Source organism: Choloepus didactylus, chromosome 10, assembly GCF_015220235.1.
Source record: "Choloepus didactylus isolate mChoDid1 chromosome 10, mChoDid1.pri, whole genome shotgun sequence".
In the NCBI taxonomy this organism is placed as follows: Eukaryota; Metazoa; Chordata; class Mammalia; order Pilosa; family Megalonychidae; genus Choloepus; species Choloepus didactylus.
The window spans coordinates 21,791,295-21,815,759 of record NC_051316.1 but is presented as its reverse complement, the minus strand read 5'-3'; the positions used below and the strand labels follow the sequence as shown (position 1 = coordinate 21,815,759).

Below are 24,465 nucleotides of genomic sequence, written 5' to 3'. Positions count from 1 at the left end.
TTTTCTTTCTTTAAAAGTAAAAAAAAAAGTTTCCTTGGATTATTAAGCTGTTTTTTAGTAAGAGGCTATAAATTTTTTTTTCCTAAATAATCAGTGTAAAAAGCAGAAACTCTGTGTTTTATCAGAATAACTTCTTGTACTTTATGTTAACTTTATCATGTCCTTGGTTGTTTAAGAATACTGTCTTCTCACTTTTAAAAGAGCTAAGTCTTTTTCCTTAACTTTAGTTAAATTAAAAAGAAAACAAATACTGTGAACCTGACAAATTTAACATTTTGCTTTCTCAAGGTCAAGCCCTAAAAAAAAACTGTTTATTCCCAACAGTTGCAAAGAATTTGTTCTTTCACCTTGAAAAAAATGAAGTGCTAAAAATGATTAAGTTCATTTAAGTTGCATAAGAAATGTTTAGACAATGTTAAAAAAATTAAAAAATTTTAACTTTCTTTTGTTTACTTATCTACATAATATTAAGCAATATAGTATTGTTAGTTATGGTTTTAATTATTTTAAAAAATGTTATATGTCACAGAAATTTCCTTGTCAGTTACATTGTTTTAGTCTAAAACAAATGTACTCTCTGAAAGTGCTTGCAGTTAGCTACAAGTCAGAGCTTCCCCTTCAACAACAACAAAAAACTTTTAAAAAGAGGCAAGGGAAGTATATAAATTGTGGTCTACCTATTAACTAACATAACCCTAGTAAAAATGTAAAGAAAAAATTAGACTTCTGTTTGAATTAAAGTGCTTACATGTTTAAATTAGGCTCCTCATACTGTGCATGGTGTCTCCCCATCTGAGTTATTGGCTAGACCCATTTCTGTGGTCCCTAGAACAATAAAGTTATCAACCACATCACATGGACATGCTCCAGAAGTAGATGGAAACATGCTGTTTTTGAAAACACCTTTTGCTATGGACACTTTTGGCTCTGCCTGCCACAAAAACTTAGTTGCTTTGGCTCTTCAGTGGATACTGCCTCCAGACTGGCTCTGTTGCATGGTGCCAGAGGGCACTCTGAGACAATCCAGTGGAGCCCTGGAGCCCACCATCCTGTTTTCCAGACAACCAACGATGCTACATGCTACAACTGTACAAAGAAGATACCTCCCAGAGTTATTATTGCCGGAGTGATGTGACTAAATCCTAAAAAACATAATTAACACTAAGGCCTGCTCCTATGGGGGAACAGCTTGTATAATACTGTAAGCTTAACACCCAATGCAGCTCAGGAAAAACCTTGTGCATTCATTACCATTAAGTGCTGCACATATATACCGGATGAGTATAGTAATATCTCTTCAATATTAAATCATATGCAGGATGATACTGATCATGTTAAAGATTATAGTACACTGGACTCATTTTCTGAGTGGCTAATGAATTTACTATAAAATGAAAAATAGCCCTTATTAGCATGGTTTTTATTGTACTTACCATATGTTTGTTTTATTGTTAACTGTATTGTATCTGTGGGTTTATGTCCAGAGCATCTTCCAGATTAATATGAGAACCTTTTGGCCCTGGCTCAGCAGGAAGCAGTTACAAGAAGAACGCCTCTGCCCACTTTTCCTTTTGTAAGACATGCTCACAAGATACCGTTTCTTAAGAATAAGAAAATGTCACATAAAAAGGAGGGATTTGATAGCTGGGTAAGTAGAAAATACTCAATATAATTCTTTAGCTGGAAAATGCTTAGTATAGTCTTCAATAGTCAATACAGAAAAAAAAAACTGTTCATTTAGATCTCTTCACTCAAGCAGCCTTGAGTTATTCTAAGTGTAAAAAGCCCTTGTTAAAATAATTTGCTGTTGCTCCAATCTCAACAACCAAAAAAAACCCCAAAACTTACTCTCTGTTCCCAGGAACTTTCCCAGCATTGCCTGCAGGAGGAAACAAGGAATGTAACCATATGGTCTCATAATCAGTACTTTCTTGAAAAACAAGCCTGAATGAGGGGAGGAGGACTTCAAGATAACAGTAGATGCTTTCTTTCTTCTATTTTTTTTCCCCCTTCTGCTTTCTTCTGGATTCTGGCCATTTGTCTTGTTTTGCGTTATGAAAGCCCAAACACGTCTTCTCACTGAACTGGTCTTGGAAAGTTTTTTTTTCTTCCAGTTCCTTGTTGATGCATCTTCAATAAACACACCTTCTCACCAAAGTAAAGACACTTGTTTCTCTGATGCGGGATCAGGCGGACCTGACTATTTAGACCCCTGTTTTCTGACAGTTATCAGTTTGTCGCTCCCAGTACAGCATTCCAGAGACAAAACGCGGTCCTTCCTCTGCGCATGCGCACCTGGATCCCCGCCTCCTAAAGAAGAGTTCTTCAGGCAGCCGGTTTCTGCGGTTTAGAGGGTAAGTATCCGGGGTGAGAGCCGCGGGGAGCAGTCAGGAACGGCGGGTTTGGGCCCAGGGAGCAGGAAAGGGAGTCCATGGGCGCGACCCCGCCGCCTGGAGCCCGTGCGCCTCGGAAAAAACACTGTGGGCGAATCCGCAGCTCCGCGCGCTGCCGGGACGCAGGGGGTCCTGAGGCCTCCTGAGGGGAAGGTGCTTGGTATCAAGTTGCGGGGACCTTCTGCCCGTCCCAGGTGCAGCTTGACCGGGAAAAGTCGACGCTGAAGGCGGGAGGTCAGTGTGTGTTTATAATGTTGTTGCGTTGACTGTGAGCATGGCAGGAAGAGCCGGCTGTGGGTCTGCGGACTCGGGAGAGAGAAAGGCCTGGGTAAATTCGGCTGTCACCGGAAACCAGGGGCGAGATAGGGAACTTGGGGAAGGGTCAGTTCAGTCATATGACAATGAGGTTAGTAATAATGACTGCTTCAGGACACTGTTTAGAAAGTTAGTTAAGTTTCACTGTAATTATACAAATGCCAGATACTGAGCACTGAATAAGTGACAACTGTTTCTATATTTAGAAGACACTTTGTTCTTTTCATTTAGTGGCTTGGGTAAACCTCAAAGCCACTTTATGATGTCGGTATAACCATGTGCACCAAAAATTAAAAAATGAGATTCAAGTTGGTGGAGTGATGTGTCAGGTCACAAGCTAGCACGTGGGGAAGCTTGGATGTAAAGGCAGGTGTGTTTTACCCTCATTCTCTGGTATCACATCTGCCTGAAACACAGAACTGTAGCCATCACAGCACTTAACAGAGTGGCCTGTCCAGAAGTCTCTGGTATATTGTGTGAAGTGAATGTGAAGGGCATCCTACCAAGTTGCAAATGCATTCTGGGGTTTCTAGTGTCTTCAGATCCCTTGGGTAAGACAACGTTCCTGGCCCTTCCTGGACTTGCAAGCTATCCGTGTTTAAGTCTGATATTACAGTGAGTTCCAAGAGTCATATTTTTTGCCCTCAAATGAATTTGCTTCCCAGCTGCTGGGCCCCAGTCTCTTGGGAAAAAGCAGCACTAGTGAGGTAGGAAGCAGGAGACCTCTGGGAACTGGAGTCTTACCTGGAAGAGAATGCTTCTCTGACTTTTCACCTCTCACCAGAGCTTCAGAGGAGAGGCTGAATTGCCCAGAAATAAGCAGGTCCTGATTTGCTCAGTCAAAAGCAGTTCTTGATCCACCTGCCCAGAATGAAGCAAACTCCGTGATGTCACCACCACCAGAAGCCACCACAGACTGTCAGGCAGTGGAGGGTTTGGACCAGCTTTGAGAAGGGCGAGGTGAGCTGAGGAGGCCCAGAGGCAGGATGCTCCGCAAGGGCCACTTCACAGGAGAGCCTGCATGGGAGTGGTCTGGAGATAGGGGATAACCTGTAGAAGTGAGGGTATTCTGTCTCCACCCATCCCTAAAAGGTTTCTGTGCTTTCATTCGCCACTCTATTAAAATTATGCACGCTGTGACTCGTGTCCATTACCAATACATGTGACACTACTGACACTTTTCTAAGTTGTAGAATCCTAGAACGATGCTTCACAAAGGGTTTCCATGTATATCACTTTAGGGCTCTTGAAAGTTTTAAAGATCTCAGGCCTGGTGGCTTCAGTAACTTGTCCAGGGACATCCAGTTTGTTAGTGGCAGAGCCAGGAGGAAAACACAGTACAGTTTGCTCTCACAGATAAGGCACCACAAGCATCTTATCAGAAGAGCCTTTTGAAAAACTGCATCATGATTAAAACAAGTAATTAAAAATCCTTACCATAAATCCCCATTTCTTTTAGTCTGCTTTATGTGGACTTCAGTGTCCAGGGATAAACAGTATTACTGGGAAAATAGATAAATAAGGCACCATTTATCATACACCATTGCAGAGTATTTTTCTGCTAAGTTATTTTTTTTAATACACAAAATAAATTTATTATGCTCGACATATAAAACAAAATATTTAGCTTACAAAAATGTCACTATCTAGGTTTTAAAAAACATTTTTATTTTGAAATAATTATAGATTCACTGGAAGGTGCTAAGAAATGTACAGGGAGGTCTGTGCACCCTTCATCGCACCTAATCTTATGTTAACGTCTTGCACAACTATAGTACAATGTCAAAATCAGGAAAGTGACATTGGTTCAATCAATGCATCTTAGTCCAGTTTCACTAGTTATACATGTACTTTGTGTGTGTGTGTGTGTGTGCGCTTGTGTGTGTATTTCTGCTAAGTTACTTTTAATGAAAGAATGATGTCTTATCCTTTGGTGTACTGTAGTTGAACGAATACTCTTTTGTCTTTATTTCTTAGTTTTTTGTCAGAAAGACACAAGTATTACTATCAAATTGAGAAACGTTTATATTCATCCAGTGAAGAACTGTAGGTTTAAGCCCCCATATTCATTTCAGAGTTACACCTGGACAGATACTGTCATCTCAATATTGTCCTTCTCATGCCTTTTCAAGGCCCTATGGGTCCTCTTCCCGTAGGGAGGCTGTTCCCCAGCTGAAGTGCTAAGATCTGTGGGAGGTAAATCCAGGAGCTGAAGGGCAGGCCAGATCTCATGACCTTTTTCTGTCCCCACAGCTAAACTGTCACAGGTCTCTACATTCTCCCAGGAGCTGTAGAAAATGAAAAAATCTCAGGTGAGCTCTTTATTCATTTCCCACTTTGCATTGTAACAGATTTATGAGTTTTATAAGGCTCCGTGCATTAATTGGAAAAGAAGAACTAGAAATAAATCATGTCAAAGTTGAGAGAGGATTGCCTCATTAACTCGGATGTTTGCTGTCAGCTTTTGGTAGGTAACTTATGTCAGCACAGGTAGCTTCCCTGCAGTTACCAGTTTACCAAGATTGCATGTTAGTCATGAATGTGCATTGAAAATTATATTAAGTACTTTTTGTGTATCTATTTAGAAAAAGCATAATTTCTTTAATCTATAAAAATTGTGACTACCATAATCTATTTTCTAATGTTGATGTATTCTTAAATTCCTGAGTAGCCCCTGCTTGCTAATAACTGTGTTGAGTTTTTCTTACCTTTGTTCCTAAGGGTGTTATTTTGGTTTGTTTTTATGTGGTTTTTTTGTTTGTTTGTTTTTTTGAATACTATATTCAGGAATTTTATTTCTGCGTTACCAAATTAGATTAGATTATAATTTTCTTGTGTACCTGTCTCACTTTTGGTATCAAATTTTAAAAGAAAATGGGTCCTTCTGCTCTCATTTTCCTTTCTAGTAATCTAGATGAGAAAACTGTTATTTGTAGATTTTTGTGAAACTCGCCTATAAAATGGGGACTTTTTGCCTGAAGATTTTGATTGAGCTGATTTATGAAATACTCATGAATCTTTCCTGGATTTCTGTTTTTCTTGATTTCATTCTTGCCATTACAGTTTCATAGAGAATTGTGTAGTTTTTTTTTTTATTTTTTAAAACGTATTTTCATGGGCTTGTTTATAATTTTCTCTTAGGATTTTAGAGTCTTTATCTGATGTATCAGTAATACCTTTTTTTAATCTGTTTTTAAATTTTATTTTAGTTTTGCAGCTGCTGATCAGAAAAGAGAAAATATGTTCTATCAGCCCAATCTGGAACCTACAATTTCATGGTTCTGGGTCTTAACATTTTTGTGTGCTGGCTGTGTTCTCTGAATATTTGAGTAGAGGAAACATACCCTCAGCATATTTGTGCTCTACACCTCTGCACACCTGCCTGTCAGCACCATTTGTTGAGAGGAATATACTTTCTCCATTGAATTGCCTTGGCACCTATTTTAGAGGTGTTATATATAAATGGTCTATTTCTGGATTCTGTCCATTTGTCTGATCTGGGTTTGTCCTTTTGTTATCACTGCACTGTCTTGGTTAGTGTCTCTTTACAGTAAGTTTTGAAATAATATGTCTTCCAACTTTGTTCTTCTTTTTCAAAATTGTTTTGAATATTCCAGGTCCTTTGCTTCTTTATATATAGAGTTTTAAAAATAAGCTTGTCTAGCTCATAAAAGCCTGCTGGAATTTTGATTTTGATTTTATTGCATGACATCTTGATCATATTGAGTCTCTCTATTTATTTTAGTGATAACGGGATTTTCAGCTGAGAAAGGACAGCTTTGATGTGTCAAAGTAATTAAAAGAATTACTCTGAAGGAGACTAAAAGAGGGGTAGTCGGGCACTGGTGGTAGTAATGGAAGCATGAACAATGTGGGAGGCTATTTCGGTATATTTAGGTAATTCTAGCAAGAAGTGATGCTCTTAGGGGTGTTAGCAGTTGTGATACTTAGAAGTGGTCAGATTCTGGATGTGCTTGAAGGTAGAGCCAACAGTATCAGAGTGTCAGTTTCCCCAAAGCCTGGCAATTAGAGTGTATGCTATGAAGCTTTTTGAGTTTTTACCAATGTGATAAAAACATGGTATGTCTGATGAATTCTATAAGTTTTTGTCTTCCCATGAGTGAGGTGGAACAGCTTTTTTTGTTTGTGATTCCTTTTTTATTAAATTGTCCCTTACTCGTTTTTGGTGGGCTGATCTTTTAATTATTGTATCCAGTACGTTTTTATAGCTGTATCCTGTGATATAAATTACACAATTTTCCTACAGTTTTCCATTTGTACTTTTTCCCTGCTCATGATTTGTTTTTTGGCCATGAAGTCATTTGGTTTTTATATTGTCAAATATAGCAGTTTTTTCTTTTATGGTTCTTGGATTTTGAGTCATGGTTGGGCATTTTCCATTGTAACATTGTAAAGAATCATCCTTTGCAGTCTTCTAGAATGTGATTGATTTTGTTTCAGATTGAGAGCTTTTAAACATCTGAATTTTGCCTTGCTCTGTGGGTCTGGGACTTTTGTGTCCCAGAAGGTGATCTAGTTATCCATATAACATTCACATCCACCTTTCTCCACCCATTTAAGATGTCACCTGTATTACAGTTAGGAAATAGTGTGTATTAGTGTTTATTTCTGACTTTGTCTTCTGTTCCCTAGGTCAGTCCATTGCATCATGTATAAAGACCATACTGTTTCAATTATTGAGCCTTTAAAAAATATGTCTATATCCAGTAGGACAGGTTTATCATATTTGATGTTTTTCAGTTCTTTCTGGCTATATATGTCTATTTAGTTTTCCATATCCAGTTTTTGAGCCAATGTAAGGAAAACAAATCAATACGTATTTTGGAAGGATGATATATAATGTTTAGGTTACTGATATTATAGAAATTTAATTTTGAGTTAATGAACTCTCAGTGTAATTCATGATGGTAACAGAGTAAAAGAGAAAAGTCATATACTCATGATTATATGTAGTAAATGAATTTGAGAATATTTACTATCAACTCATGGTAAGTTATTAACATATTAGAAATAAAAGAGATCTTTCTTCATCTGATATATAAAAATAACCTACTTTGGTAAAATTATATGTTATAACAATACAGAAGACTTGTTTCCTGAGATTGAAAATGTAGTATTGGAAACTTTAACCAGGGATATAAAGAAAGAAAAAGTATAAAAGGTACGAGGATTAGAAATGAAGAAATAAAACCCCCATTTTTTAGACATGAAATGATTGTTTAGGTAGAAAACCCAGAAGAATTTACACATTAACTATTAGAATTAATAAGTCAAGTTAGAAAGTAGCTAGATACAAGGTCAGTGTTTAAAAAAACATCAAAATCATTATATATATCCCAGCCACAAACAATTAGAAAACAAAAGTTTATTCTGTCACATCTACAGAAGCAACATCAAATATTAAACATGAGAATTGCTCTTTGCGTCTCTCCTTGTCTGCCTTATCCATACCCATAGCCCCTGAAGCATTTCCCCTGACCTTGTGTGGAGAGCGCTCCTCCTCAAGATTTCCTACAGTTAGGACCATCCTAGGAATCCTTATAACATTTTGTTTGAAACTCTCAACAGTAAACATGGTAAGAGTTGATTTCCTAAGGTGTTTTCCAAGTCACCTGTTTCTAGTCCCTTCGGATTGACCAGGAATGTGCTGTTACAGGCATCAGTGTCATTCAAGGACGTGGCTGTGGAGTTCACCCAGGAGGAGTGGCAGCACCTGGGCCCTGCTCAGAGGACCCTGTACAGAGATGTGATGCTGGAGAACTACAGCCACCTCGTCTCAGTGGGTGAGCAGAGCCTAACATGTAACTCCCTGTTGAGTACATTTTTTCTTTTTCTTTTTTTTTAATTTTAATCATGTCTGTTGAGGTGTATTTAACAGAAAATAAAATTCAGTACTACTCTGATGAGTTTTGAGAATTGTATACAGCTGATTACTACCACTAAATCATGATTTGGAATATTTCTTTCACCTCAGAAAGTTTCCTCGTAACTTTTTGCAGCAAGCCCTCTTATTCCATTCCTACCCCTCTGGCCCCAGCAGCCACTGATTTGCTTTCTATTGCAATGATTTTGCCTTTTCTTGAATTTATATAAGTGGAATCATAAAGTACATAGTCTCTTTTATCTGAATTGTTTTAGCTTATTGTAATGTTTTGAGATTCATACATGTGTTTGTGTATATCGGTAGTTTATCCTTTTATCCCAAGAAGCATTCCTTTGTACAGATATACCATATTCCCAGTTTATGGCTATTTATGAATAACGTTGCTATGAACATTTGCATATAAGTCTTTGTGTGAACATCTTTTTTCATTTATTTTGTGTATATACCTTGGAGTAGCTTGCTGGCTCTTTGTATATGTATCTTTACAAAAAACTGCAAAATGTTTTCAAACTGGCAGTGCTGGTTTTATGCCCTTTAGCAATGCCTGAGAATTCTCACTGCTCTTTGGTTACCAAGGTTTGGTTTGGTACATCTTATTATTTTTAACTATTCTATATGTATCTTATTGAGTTTTAATTTGCATTCCCTGATGCTTAACACTGTTGAACTTATTTTCATGTGCTTTTGGCCATTCATAAATCTTTAGTGAAATCAGTCATCTCTTCAGTCCATTTCTTTGTTTAGTTTGTTTTTTTCTGTTGTCTTAATTTTGAGTTGAAAGAGTCAGACCCTTATCATATATATGTTTTACAAACTTTTTCTCTCCATTTTTGGCTTGCCTTTTTATTTTCTTAAAGAGTGTTTTTTTGAAGAAGAAAACATTTTCAGGGTTTCTTGGGTTTTCTGCATATAGTTTTTGGCTATTACAAATAATACTGCTGGGAACATTTATGTTAAGGTTTTCATTTCTGCAGAATGAATACCCAGGAGTATAATTGATAAATTGTATGGTAAGTGAATATTTAGTTTTTAATGAAATTGACAACAGTTATCCAGAGTGGCTGTAATTATGTCCAGAGCAGAGTTAACTGGAGTGGTTGCTCAAAAGGATAACTTATGACTAGGCTAGGCAATGTGATGAGGAACCAAAAATAATTTATTTTATACTATTACAATCTACCCTGTGGTGCCTCAGCATCATTTTTTAAAAAATATTTTTTCCTTTTTTTTTTTTAAACTTTTTTTTCTTTTCTAAATCAACTGTATGAAAAATAAAAAAAAAATAAAAAAAAAACATACAATAAAAGAGCATTTCAAAGAGACCGTAACAAGGGAGTAAGAAAAAGACAACTAACCTAAGATAACTACTTAACTTCCAACGTGTTGTTACTCTACCCCGAGAAAGTAACCTAATATAGCAACATTTCTGTGAACTTGGTCCTACTATACCCATCAGAAATTAGCAGACTATAGTCATTCCTGGGCATTCCCAGAACATTAAATTTACCCACGATAGTTTATCTGTTGTTCTTGGATTATTGTTCCCCCTTCCTTAATTGCTCTCTATTGCTAGTTCCCCTACATTCTACATTATAAACCATTTGTTTTACGTTTTTCAAAGTTCACATTAGTGGTAGCATATAATATTTCTCTTTTTGTGCCTGGCTTATTTCGCTCAGCATTATGTCTTCAAGGTTCATCCATGTTGTCATATGTTTCACATCGTTCCTTCTTACTGCCGTGTAGTATTCCATCGTGTGTATATACCACGTTTTATTTATCCACTCATCTGTTGAAGGACATTTGGGTTGTTTCCATCTCTTGGCAATTGTGAATAATGCTGCTATGAACATTGGCATGCAGATATCTGTTCGTGTCACTGCTCTCCGATCTTCTGGGGATATACCGAGAAGTGCAATCGCTGGATGTAAGGGTATGTCTATATTTAGTTTTCTAAGGAACTGCCAGCCTGACTTCCAGAGTGGCTGAACCATTATACAGTACCACCAACAATGAATAAGACTTCCAATTTCTCCACATCCCCTTCAGCATTTGTAGTTTCCTGTTTGTTTAATGGCAGCCATTCTAATCGGTGTGAGATGGTATCTCATTGTGGCCTTAATTTGCATCTCTCTAATAGCTAGTGAAGCTGAACATTTTTTCATGTGTTTCTTGGCCATTTGTATTTCCTCTTCAGAGAACTGTCTTTTCATATCTTTTGCCCATTTTATAATTGGGCTGTCTGTACTATTGTCATTGAGTTGTAGGATTTCTTTATATATGCAAGATATCAGTCTTTTGTCAGATACATGGTTTCCAAAAATTTTTTCCCATTGAGTTGGCTGCCTCTTTACCTTTTTGAGAAATTCCTTTGAGGTGCAGAAACTTCTAAGCTTGAGGAGTTCCCATTTATCTATTTTTTCTTTTGTTGCTTGTGCTTTGGGTGTAAAGTCTAGGAAGTGGCCGCCTAATACAAGGTCTTGAAGATGTTTTCCTACATTATCGTCTAGGAGTTTTATGGTGCTTTCTTTTATATTGAGATCTTTGGTCCATTTTGAGTTAATTTTTGTGTAGGGTGTGAGGTAGGGGTCCTCTTTCATTCTTTTGGATATGGATATCCAACTCTCCCAGCCCCATTTGTTGAAAAGACCATTATGACCCAGTTCAGTGACTTTGGGGGCCTTATCAAAGATCAGTCGGCCATAGATCTGGGGGTCTATCTCCGAATTCTCAATTCGATTCCATTGCTCTATATGTCTATCTTTGTGCCAGTACCATGCTGTTTTGACAACTGTGGCTTTATAATAAGCTTCAAAGTCAGGGAGTGTAAGTCCTCCCACTTCGTTTTTCTTTTTTAGAGTGTCTTTAGCAATTCGAGGCATCTTCTCTTTCCAAATAAATTTGATAACTAGCTTTTGCAAGTCTGCAAAGTAGGTTGATGGAATTTTGATTGGGATTGCATTGAATCTGTAGATGAGTTTGGGTAGAATTGACATCTTAATGGCATTTAGCCTTCCTATCCATGAACATGGAATATTTTTCCATTTTTTAAGGTCCCCTTCTATTTCTTTTAGTAGAGTTATGTAGTTTTCTTTGTATAGGTCTTTTACATCTTTGGATAAGTTTATTCCTAGATACTTGATTTTTTTAGTTGCTTTGAAAATGGTATCTTTTTCTTGAGTGTCTCTTCAGTTTGTTCATTTCTAGCATATGGAAACATTACTGACTTATGTGCATTAATCCTGTATCCTGCTACTTTGCTAAATTTGTTTATTAGCTCTAGTAGCTGTATCGTCGATTTCTTGGGGTTTTCCAGATATAAGATCATATCATCTGCAAACAATGACGGTTTTACTGCTTCCTTTCCAATTTGGATGCCTTTTATTTCTTTGTCTTGCCAGATTGCCCTGGCTAGCACTTCTAGCACAATGTTGAATAACAGTGGTGATAGCGGGCATCCTTGTCTTATTCCTGATCTTAGGGGGAAGGCTTTCAGTCTGTCACCATTGAGTACTGTGCTGGCTGTGGGTTTTTCATATATGCTCTTTATCATATTGAGGAAGTTTCCTTCAATTCCTACCTTTTGAAGTGTTTTTATCAAAATGGGATGTTGGATTTTGTCGAATGCTTTTTCAGCGTCTATTGAGATGATCATTTGATTTTTCCCTTTTGATTTGTTAATGTGTTGTAATACATTGATTGATTTTCTTATGTTGAACCATCCTTGCATGCTTAGAATGAACCTCACTTAGTCATGGTGTATGATTTTTTTAATGTGTCTTTGGATTCGATTTGCAAGTATTTTGTTGAGGATTTTTGCATCTATATTCATTAGGGAGATTGGCCGGTAGTTTTCGTTTTTTGTAGCATCTTTGCCTGGTTTTTGTATTAGATTGATGTTAGCTTCATAAAATGAGTTAGGTAGTGTTCCATTTTCTTCAATGTTTTGAAAGAGTTTAAGTAAGATTGGTGTCAATTCTTTTTGGAAAGTTTGGTAGAATGCTCCTGTGAAGCCATCTGGCCCTGGGCATTTATTTGTGGGAAGCTTTTTGATGACTGATTGGATCTCTTTGATTGTGATTGGTTGGTTGAGGTCTTCTGTTTCTTTTCTGGTCAGTCTAGGTTGTTCATATGTTTCCAGGAAATAGTCCATTTCTTGTACATTATCCAGTTTGTTGCCATATGGTTGTTCATAGTACCCTCTTATAATTTTTTTTAATTTCCTCGGGATCTGCAGTAATGTCACCTTTCTCATTCATTATTTTGTTTATATGGGTCTTCTCTCTTTTTGATTTTGTCAGTCTAGCTAGGGGCTTGTTAGTCTTGTTGATCTTCTCAAAGAACCAACTTTTGGTGTTATTTATCCTTTCTATTGTTTTTTTGTTCTCTATGTCATTTATTTCTGCTTTAATCCTTGTTATTTCTTTTCTTCTACTTGGTTTAGGATTGGTTTGCTGTTCATTTTCTAGCTTCTTCAGTTGATCCATTAGTTCTTTGATTTTGGCTCTTTCTTCCTTTTTAATATATGCGTTTAGGGCTATAAATTTCCCCCTCAGTACCGCTTTTGCTGCATCCCATAGGTTTTGGTATGTTGTGTTCTCATTTTCATTCATCTCTATATATTTAGCAGTTTCTCTTGCTATTTCTTCTTCAACCCACTGATTGTTTAGGAGTGTGTTGTTTAACCTCCAGGTATTTGTGAATTTCCTAAGTCTCTGATGGTTATTGACTTCTAATTGTATTCCATTGTGGTCAGAGAATGTGCTTTGAATAATTTCAATCTTTTTAAATTTATTGAGGCTTGTTTTATGTCCCAGGATATGATCTATTCTGGAGAAAGTCCCGTGAGCACTAAAGAAGTATGTGTATCCTGGTGATTTGGGATGTAATGTTCTATATATGTCTGTTAAATCCAATTCATTCATCAGATTGTTTAGGTTTTCAATATCCTTATTGATCTTCTGTCTGGTTGATCTATCTATAGGAGAGAGTGATGTGTTGAAGTCTCCCACGATTATTGTGGAAACATCAATTGCTTCCTTTAGTTTTGCCAGTGTTTGTCTCGTGTATTTTGTGGCATCTTCATTGGGTGCATAAACATTTATGACTGTTATTTCTTCTTGTTGAATTTTCCCTTTTATTAGTATGTAGTGACCTTCTTTGTCTCTCAAAACATCCCTGCATTTAAAGTCTATTTTATCAGAGATTAATATTGCTACACCTGCTTTCTTTTGGCAGTAGCTGACATGAAATATTTTTTTCCATCCTTTCACTTTCAATTTCTTTGTGTCCCTGTGTCTAAGATGAGTCTCTTGTATGCAGCATATTGATGGTTCAATTTTTTTTTATCCATTCTGCAAATCTATACCTTTTAATTGGTGAGTTTAGTCCATTTACATTCAGCGTTATAACCGTGAAGGCATTTCTTGAATCAGCCATCTTATCCTATGTTTGTCGTATATATTTTTCCCTCTCTCTATTAATATCCTTTAATGTACCCATACCGAATCTCTTTAGTACTGAACCTTTCTCCATGTCTTTCTCTCCTTTCTTTGTTTCTCTGTCTGTAGGGCTCCTTTAGTATCTCCAGTAGGGCAGGTCTCTTGTTAGCAAATTCTCTCAGCATTTGTTTGTCTGTGAAAAATTTAAGCTCTCCCTCAAATTTGAAGGAGAGCTTTGCTGGATAAAGTATTCTTGGTTGGAAATTTTTCTCACTCAGAATTTTAAATATGTAGTGCCCCTGCCTTCTCGTCTCCATGGTGGCTGCTGAGTAGTCACTACTTAGTCTTATGCTGTTTCCTTTGTATGTGGTGAATTGCTTTTCTCTTGCTGCTTTCAGAACTTGCTCCTTCTCTTCCGTATTTGACAGTGTGATCAGAATATGTCTTTTAGTGAGTTTATTTGGATTTATTCTATTTGGAGTTCACTGGGCATTTATGATTTGTGTATTTATGTTGTTTAGAAGATTTGGGAAGTTTTCCCCAACAATTTCTTTGAATACTCTTCCTAGACCTTTACCCTTTTCCTCTCGTTTTGGAACACCAATGAGTCGTATATTTGGACGTTTTATATTATCTATCATATCCCTGAGGTCCGTTTCGATTTTTTCGATTTTTTTCCCTATTCTTTCTTTTGTGCTTTCATTTTCCATTCTGTCATCTTCCAGATCACTTATTCCTTGTTCAACTTCCTCTAGTCTTGTACTATGAGTATCCAGAATCTTTTTAATTTGGTCAACAGTTTCTTTAATTTTCATAAGATCATCTATTTTTGTATTTAGTCTTGCAATGTCTTCGTTATGCTCTCTAGGGTCTTCTTGATGTCCTTTATATCCTGGTCCATGCTCTTCTTGATGTCCTTTATATCTCGTGCCATGGTCTCTTCGTTCATCTTTAGTTTTTTAATTAGTTGCTTTAAGTACTGTATTTCTTCTGATCTTTTGATTTGGGTGCTTGGGCTTGGGTTATCCATATTGTCTGGTTTTTTCATGTGCTTTAAAATTTTCTGTTGATTTTGGCCTCTTGGCATTTGCTTAACTTGGTAGGGTTCTTTTAGGATTTGTAGACCAGTTGAAATCCTTATCTCTAATTTGTCAGGTCTACAGCTTCGTGGAGTACACTTTCTGTGACTAACCAGCAGGTAGGTGTCTGCGAGCCACCTGTTCTCCTCATGCCAGTTCTTCCCCGCTTTGCCTCTGTGGTGAGTGGGGGAGTAAGTCTTGTGGGGTCCATTTGGTGTACCAAGCTTGCGTGTTTAGTTGGTGTTGCCCGCCCTGTATAAGGGGCATGTGTCTGGGCGGTCAGGGAGGGGGGTGGCTCTAACAACCAAATCTCCCTGGTGTTCCTGGAGTTTTAAAGCTGTTGCAATAGTCTAATCCTTCAGTTCAGTCCTGCCACAGTTTGTCTCTGCCACTGACCCACAAGTCCTTGGTATTGGCATGTGGCCCCTGAGACTTGTGAGTGGGTCCCTCTTCCAGCCTTGCACCCCCAGGTCCTCTGTTGAGGGATGACTATGCTGTGTCACAGGTGAATGCCGTCCTCCCAGGGTAGTTGTGGGCTGCCGGTCTGTGTAGGGAGGCTCCCAGTCTGCTGAAATGATGTCTGAATGGGGCTTGTTAATTCCCACTGCTCCACCTTCCCAAGTCTGGGACAACCAGCTAAGGGTGCAGGGAAGGCTAATGTCCACGCCCAGTTTTGTGGTGTATGCGTGTTATTGTAAGCACTTCCGTCACATTCGGTTGTCTGGGGCAGCTCTGGGCTATGGGGCCGGTGACGGGCAGGAGTGTTTCCTGTCCACCAGGATGATGTCTGTGAGTGGACACCCCCCTTTTCTTGGGAAGTTGTGGTGTTTATTGAATTTTCTCAGCCACTGGATTATTGCCTTTTGTCTCAGAGCTCTCATTTCTGCTCTGGTCTTGACCTGCCCAAATTTCAAGTCTTTGAGGCTTTCTGTATTGGGCTTCTTAGAGTAATTGTTTTAGAAAATGAAAAAAAGATTAAAAAAAAAAAAGAAATAAAAAGGGCTCTCCCAGCAGATCTAATGCGTTATTGAAATGCTAAGAGACAAAGCAATTAGGGCTATTAAGGAAAGATCCAGGGGGCAGAGAGATCAGTTTTTCTTTGGGTTTTGCAAATGAGCCTGCAGGCCAGAGCTCTGCCCTTCCCCTTTCTATGTTCACCAGAACTCCAAAAAGCATCCGCTTTTATTTTGGAGTTTGTCTTGCTGTTTTTTTGCTATGCCTATCTCCTCTCTGCTGGGCTGGCTGCTCTCAGATTCTCTGGTGTCTGGTCTCAGTCTATCTGTGGTTGGAGTTTGGATCAGTAGAATGAGTTTCCGATAAGAGCTGCCACTGCAGTTCTCCCTTCTCCTTCCTGGCGCTGATGGCACCTCCTCCCACAGGACTGAGCCTGGCAGGGAGGAGCGCGGGTCCCCTGGCCACAAAAACTTACAGATTTCGCTGATCTCAGCAGTTCCACATTTTCATGAGTGTTGTATGAAGTATGCCCAAAGTCAGATTGCTCTGTGGTGTCCAGTCCACGCAGTTCCTGGCTTTCTACCTACTTTCCTGGAGGAGTAACTAAAACATACAGCTCACCAATCCACCATCTTGCCCCACCTCTCCAACTGTATCAGCATCGTTTTTTAAGAGTAGTCAAGTTATTTAAAGACATATTGAAGCTGTTCATTCTGGTTCAAATGATCAGTCTAAATAAGGGTACTGTAATCATAATTAAAATAGTCCTATGACTAGTAATTGGGAGACCTAGCTAAACCAGTCTTTACTGGTAGTGGGACTTAGTCATGAGAAAAGTTCCTGGGTGGGCTTGAAGATAGTGAAGGTTTGGGAGGAATTATACCTTTTAAACAATGATGTTGTAGGTATTAATAATGTGCATCTGTGTTGCATCTTTTGTAAATTATATTTGACTTGCCTTGAGTTGTTGATATACTTGCAATAGGCCATTCTGGTAATAGCATAGACTCCCCAATCCTTAGCCAGCAGGTATTCCAGTGCTGGTCTGTTGTCAAAGACCATTTGAGCTAGGGAGCTATGTTGTTGTTGCTTGTGGCCCAGTATCTGGTGTACCAGTTACATATGCTAGGCTATCATGGCTGACAATTGATGACTGGTCTGGGGGATATCTGTTTTTTTCATTTTAGGAATATGGCTTCCAGAGTGTTTCCATCTACACCAGCAAGGACTCCCAGTCCTAATAATATGGGCCCAAGATGACCCTTTTGGGCAAGGGGCTCCCTCTGAGGGTGCTGGCTATATTGTCATATGTGGATCAAGGCCATGGATGTACAAAGAGTGGGCCAGTCTCCATCCGGCAGAGGGAGCAAGAACAACAGGAAGTATTGACCATCTAGGTCAAGGCTACAGTAGAAGACAATTGATACATCCCTCAGGGTGTAGATCTCTTGAAGGGATATGTGGTGACAGTATCGGTTGTATGGCCATTTAGTGACATTGGGCCAAGGGGCCTGGGGGTGGGGGCAGTTACAGAAAGTAAATAAGTGGTATATGAATTTAGTGTGGCTGTCACAGTCTGGGTTAGTGTGACCCTCATCTTTTATTAGGCAGATTAGTGGAAGGGCAGATAGTACCTACCTTGGGGTAATCTCATAGCTTTAGGGGAGCCTAAGAGTGATTGATCTTTGTCCAAGACAGGGGCTCGTCTGGGACCAGATCAGCAGGGTAGAGTACAAACTTTGGGGAATAGGCCTGGGCATGGTGATGGAATACCCAGCAGTTCTATTCTTCTAGCTTATGGGCTGCTATTTTGGTTACATACATGAAAATATCGTCAGTGGGTAAATATTCCCAAGAGGGTGAGTCAGGTATTGTAGGGAGAAGGTGAGGAAGGTGGAGATGTGGGTATAGGATAGGGGGTAACCATGATACTGAGTATAGGAAAACCTTCTGTTGGTATTATGGGGCAAGAATTTCTCTGCATTAGTACACACAGGAAGAGGTGGTCAGAGAAGTGCTCTCCAGGTAGGCAGGAGTCATCATCTAAATGGTTACGAAGACGTTGTTAACTAACCAGTGGGGATTTGTTCATCTCAGGGCAAGTTGACAGTGGTGGGGGGAGAGTGGCTTGCTGTTTTGCAGGCTTTAAGGTGCCACATGGGCCTGCTGGGCAGGCACTTGGCAATCTCTGAAGGGTATAATTCCACATATGAGTCCCAGGGCTACAAGCAGTGTTGTAAGTCCTGTTCTCCAACTACTGTGGTGAATTCTAGTGGAGGTGAAGACGTCTTAGGGATGAGATCATGGTCTGGGGTGTTGTCATCTGAGGTGAGGTAATAATCACCAGAGGCCAACCCTGGCATATGGCTTCTTCCCAAGTAGCAATCCACAAAGGATGAGGAATTTTCTCATGGGCTTCTGTCAGATCTACAACTTGGTGACGTACACTTTCTCTAACTAACCAGCAGATGGTATCTGCGAGTCACCTACTCCCCTCGTCAGTTCTCCCCAACTTTGTGGTCGGGGATCTGATTCTTGTGGGGTTCAATTGGTGCACTAAGTTTGGGTGTGTTGTTGGTGCTGTCCGCCCTGAATGTGGGCCGTGTATCTGAGTGGTTAGGGAGGCAGGGCAGCTTTAATAATCAAACCTCCTAGGTGTTCCTGAAGATTTAATGCTGTTGCAAGAGTCCAAGCCTTCACCTCAGTCCCACCACAGATTGTCTCTGCCGCTGACCCAGAAGTCCCTGGCACTGGCATAGGGTCCCTGGGATTTCCGAGTGGGTCCCCCTTCTCAGCCATGCTCTTCCAGGACCCCTGCCAAGGGAAGACTGCGCCACGTCTCAAGTGCGCACCGGCCCTCCAGGGAAGCCCTGGGCCGCTAGGCCCATGCAGGGGCGTTCCCAGCCTGCTGTAAAGATGGTTGAATGGGGCATGTTAATTTCCCCCTCTCCGCACAGCTCCACCTTCCCAGCTGCGGGACAATTAGCTGTGGGTGCACTAAAGGCCACGGTCCACGGCCAATATTGTGGCATGTGCATGGTGCTGCAGGAAACACTCCCTGTCACACTGGGACCCTTGGCATGGCTCTGGGCTATGGGTTCGGTCCTGGGCAGGAGCATCCCCAGCCCACGGGGGAGATGGTTGCAAGGGGCGCTGTTTCTTTCTCCTTTTGGTTCCCCTCTGCCCCCCTGGCCCCGAGACAATCAGCAGCAGGTGTGGGAAGGGCTATCCTCCACACCAGACACTGAGGTGTTGGGACAGTCTGCTCCTGCTGTGCTTCACTGCGCGGTTCTCACCGTTGTATCCGCAGTCAGTCCCAGGTTTTTTTTTTTTTTTTTGGAAGAACTAGTCTGTCTCCAAATGCCAACCCACGGTTTCCCCACACTGCAGTGCAGCCACTGGACTTTCAGCCAGCTCACTCACTTGTTTCAGAATGCAGACTCCTGGTTTCACCAAATGCACGGTCCCTGTGGATTTAGTGGCTGGTGCATCGCTGGAACTGGTGTTCTGGGTCACTTTCTGGCTTTTATCTAGTATTTTTCATGGAGGTGTTTTTTTGCCCTGTCTTACCTAGCTGCCATCTTGGGTTCTCTCTCATGGGCTTTTAAATACCATTGTGCAGCTCCAGTCATGATGTCTCTTTAGGTTTTGTGAAATGGTTGTCGTCACAGAGCTGTGTGACTTTTAGGAAGTCATCTGGCCTAGTAAAGGCTTTGGCTGCATGTTCCCCCACAGTCACCTACCCTTCCTTCCACAGGGAGAATGTTTTGTCCACACCTATATGACAACTGGGTGTTTATTTTTTGTTGTACCTCTTTGCAATCTAAGCTCTTGTCTTAGAATAATTTGTCCAGCAGGCTGGGGTAGAAGAGAATGAGCCATGTAGATTTGATTTGATTATACTTATGAGGCCATTGCTGCTGTATGAGAATCTTATTTAGGGTATACTGGGTCGAGAATCATTTATGCATTGGACCCATTTATGCCAGTAGACCCTTTTGATATATAGGGTGGATAGCTTTGTGTCATTAGCCACGCTCGATGGCATGCTGGGTGTAGGTGGTTGAGGAGTAACAGACAGCAATCTCCGCTGTCCCATCCCTGTGTACAGTTTTGGGATTAGTTAAGTATTGTTTGAGCATTCCTGGGCCTGGATGATGAGGCCCTGTAGGTCAGTAAGTAAGCCTATGACCCATGTAGCCATCAAAAATACTTAAACCCAGAGCCAGGGTGCACATTGACATTGTGCCAGTGGGCATGGACCAGTTTCTAGGAGTGCTAATTGTGTCATGACAGCGGGACCTGGTGTTGTTTCTCCCTCACTGAGAGATTGTAAAATGCTTGCTCTTGGGGCTTGATCTGGTGTTTGCTAGCTGGGTGTTGTATGTTGTGTGGGCAATGGGCACTCATAGCAGGGTAAAAGATGATTTTGTGTTGTGACTGGCATCCACCACACATAGTTTTTCTTCACTTCTAAAGATGACCCTGATCATTCCCGGTTTAGGATCTATAACGTCTAATTCCTGGTGGCTCTGACAATGAAGGGAATTGGTCCTATGGAATTAATGTGGCAGTGGGAGAATGATTTATCCCCACCATGTAGAACATGACCCCATCTATGGGACACCAATATTTGATTTTGGAGCACAAGTCTCAGCCTTTAGTAACTATGTGGTCAGTGATGGGCCTAGAAGCAATTCCTTTTTTTTTTTTTTTTTTTTAATCGTCATTTTATTGAGATATATTCACATACCACGCAGTCATACAAAACAAATTGTACTTTCGATTGTTTACAGTATCATTACATAGTTGTACATTCATCACCTAAATCAATCCCTGACACCTTCATTAGCACACACACAAAAATAACAAGAATAATAATTAGAGTGAAAAAGAGCAATTGAAGTAAAAAAGAACACTGGGTACCTTTGTCTGTTTGTTTCCTTCCCCTACTTTTCTACACATCCATCCATAAACTAGACAAAGTGGTGTTTGGTCCTTATGGCTTTCCCAATCCCATTGTCACCCCTCATAAGCTACATTTTTATACAACTGTCTTCGAGATTCATGGGTTCTGGGTTGTAGTTTGATAGTTTCAGGTATCCACCACCAGCTACCCCAATTCTTTAGAACCTAAAAAGGGTTGTCTAAAGTGTGTATAAGAGTGCCCACCAGAGTGACCTCTCGGCTCCTTTTGGAATCTCTCTGCCACTGAAGCTTATTTCATTTCCTTTCACATCCCCCTTTTGGTCAAGAAGATGTTCTCCGTCCCACGGTGCCAGGTCTACATTCCTCCCTGGGAGTCATATTCCACGTTGCCAGGGAGATTCACTTCCCTGGGTGTCTGATCCCACGTAGGGGGGAGGGCAGTGATTTCACCTTTCAAGTTGGCTTAGCCAGAGAGAGAGGGCCACATCTGAGCAACAAAGAGGCATTCAGGAGGAGACTCTTAGGCACAAATACAGGGAGGCCTAGCCTCTCCTTTGCAGCAACCGTCTTCCCAAGGGTAAAACTTATGGTAGAGGGCTCAACCCATCAAACCATCAGTCCCCTATGTCTGTGGTCATGTTAGCAACCATGGAGGTGGGGTAGGCGAATACCCCTGCATTCTCCACAGGCTCCTCAAGGGGGCACTACATCTTTTTTTTTTTTTTTTTTTTTTTTTTTTTTTTGTTTTTTTTTTTTTTTTATTTTTTTTTTTTTTTTTTAACTTTCCCTTCTTTTTTCAAATCACCTGTATGAAAAAAATAGTTAAAAAGAAAACAAACATACAATAAAAGAGCATTTCAAAGAGACCATATCAAGGGAGTAAGAAAAAGACAACTAACCTAAGATAACTGCTTAACTTCCAACATGTTCCTACTTTACCCCAAGAAAGTTACATAATATAGCAACATTTCAGTGAACTTGTTCCTACTACAACCATCAGAAATTAACAGACCATAGTCATTTCTGGGCATCCCCAGAACGTTAAATAGCTTATCTGTTCTTCCTGGATTATTGTTCCCCCTTCCTTAATTGCTCTCTACTGCTAGTTCCCCTACATTCTACATTATAAACCATTTGTTTTACATTTTTCAAAGTTCACATTAGTGGTAGCATATAATATTTCTCTTTTTGTGCCTGGCTTATTTCGCTCAGCATTATGTCTTCAAGGTTCATCCATGTTGTCGTATGTTTCACCAGATCGTTCCTTCTTACTGCCGCGTAGTATTCCATCGTGTGTATATACCACATTTTATTTATCCACTCATCTGTTGAAGGACATTTGGGTTGTTTCCATCTCTTGGCAATTGTGAATAATGCTGCTATGAACATTGGCGTGCAGATATCTGTTCGTGTCACTGCTTTCCGATCTTCCGGGTATATACCGAGGAGTGCAATCGCTGGATCGAATGGTAGCTCTATATCTAGTTTTCTAAGGAACTGCCAGACTGACTTCCAGAGTGGCTGAACCATTATACAGTCCCACCAACAATGAATAAGAGTTCCAATTTCTCCACATCCCCTCCAGCATTTGTAGTTTCCTGTTTGTTTAATGGCAGCCATTCTAACCGGTGTTAGATGGTATCTCATTGTGGTCTTAATTTGCATCTCTCTAATAGCTAGTGAAGCTGAACATTTTTTCATGTGTTTCTTGGTCATTTGTATTTCCTCTTCAGAGAACTGTCTTTTCATATCTTTTGCCCATTTTATAATTGGGCTGTCTGTACTATTGTCATTGAGTTGTAGGATTTCTTTGTATATGCACGATATCAGTCTTTTGTCAGATACATGGTTTCCAAAAATTTTTTCCCATTGAGTTGGCTGCCTCTTTACCTTTTTGAGAAATTCCTTTGAGGTGCAGAAACTTCTAAGCTTGAGGAGTTCCCATTTATCTATTTTCTCTTTTGTTGCTTGTGCTTTGGGTGTAAAGTCTAGGAAGTGGCCTCCTAATACAAGGTCTTGAAGATGTTTTCCTACATTATCTTCTAGGAGTTTTATGGTACTTTCTTTTATATTGAGATCTTTGGTCCATTTTGAGTTAATTTTTGTGTAGGGGGTGAGGTAGGGGTCCTCTTTCATTCTTTTGGATATGGATATCCAACTCTCCCAGCCCCATTTGTTGAAAAGACCATTATGGCTCAGTTCGGTGACTTTGGGGGCCTTATCAAAGATCAGTCGGCCATAGATCTGAGGGTCTATCTCTGAATTCTCAATTCGATTCCATTGATCTATATGTCTGTCTTTGTGCCAGTACCATGCTGTCTTGGCAACTGTGGCTTTATAATAAGCTTCAAAGTCAGGGAGTGTAAGTCCTCCCACTTCGTTTTTCTTTTTTAGAGTGTCTTTAGCAATTCGAGGCATCTTCCCTTTCCAAATAAATTTGATAACTAGCTTTTCCAAGTCTGCAAAGTAGGTTGTTGGAATTTTGATTGGGATTGCATTGAATCTGTAGATGAGTTTGGGTAGAATTGACATCTTAATGACATTTAGCCTTCCTATCCATGAACATGGAATATTTTTCCATCTTTTAAGGTCCCCTTCTATTTCTTTTAGTAGAGTTATGTAGTTTTCTTTGTATAGGTCTTTTACATCTTTGGTTAAGTTGATTCCTAGGTACTTGATTTTTTTAGTTGCTATTGAAAATGGTATCTTTTTCTTGAGTGTCTCTTCAGTTTGTTCATTTCTAGCATATAGAAACATTACTGACTTATGTGCATTAATCTTGTATCCCGCTACTTTGCTAAATTTGTTTATTAGCTCTAGTAGGTGTATCGTTGATTTCTCAGGGTTTTCTAGATATAAGATCATATCATCTGCGAACAATGACAGTTTTACTTCTTCTTTTCCAATTTGGATGCCTTTTATTTCTTTGTCTTGCCGGATTGCCCTGGCTAGCACTTCCAGCACAATGTTGAATAACAGTGGTGACAGCGGGCATCCTTGTCTTGTTCCTGATCTTAGAGGGAAGGCTTTCAGTCTCTCACCATTGAGTACTATGCTGGCTGTGGGTTTTTCATATATGCTCTTTATCATGTTGAGGAAGTTTCCTTCAATTCCTACCTTTTGAAGTGTTTTTATCAAAAAGGGATGTTGGATTTTGTCAAATGCTTTTTCAGCATCTATTGAGATGATCAATTGATTTTTCCCTTTTGAGTTTTTAATGTGTTGTAATACATTGATTGTTTTTCTGATGTTGAACCATCCTTGCATGCCTGGAATGAACCCCACTTGGTCATGGTGTATGATTTTTTTAATGTGTCTTTGGATTCGATTTGCAAGTATTTTGTTGAGGATTTTTGCATCTATATTCATTAGGGAGATTGGCCGGTAGTTTTCCTTTTTTGTAGCATCTTTGCCTGGTTTTGGTATTAGATTGATGTTAGCTTCATAAA

The 24,465-nt window shown here is 39.7% G+C and overlaps 1 protein-coding gene across 4 annotated transcripts in view; it reads left to right on the top strand.

The window, feature by feature from the left end:
• Positions 1–1,765: 1,765 nt before the first annotated feature.
• Positions 1,766–24,465, top strand: part of LOC119505037 (zinc finger protein 782-like) — a 59,166-nt gene continuing 36,466 nt past the window's right edge. Inside the window, exons 1-4 of one of the 4 annotated variants that reach the window (XM_037797724.1) lie at positions 2,651–3,259; positions 3,493–3,668; positions 4,962–5,020; positions 8,386–8,512. In XM_037797724.1, coding sequence (XP_037653652.1) covers positions 5,006–5,020; positions 8,386–8,512 — 142 coding nt within the window. In that variant the 5' untranslated portion in view covers positions 2,651–3,259; positions 3,493–3,668; positions 4,962–5,005. The other 3 variants (XM_037797725.1, XM_037797726.1, XM_037797723.1) reach the window with 3 other exon arrangements.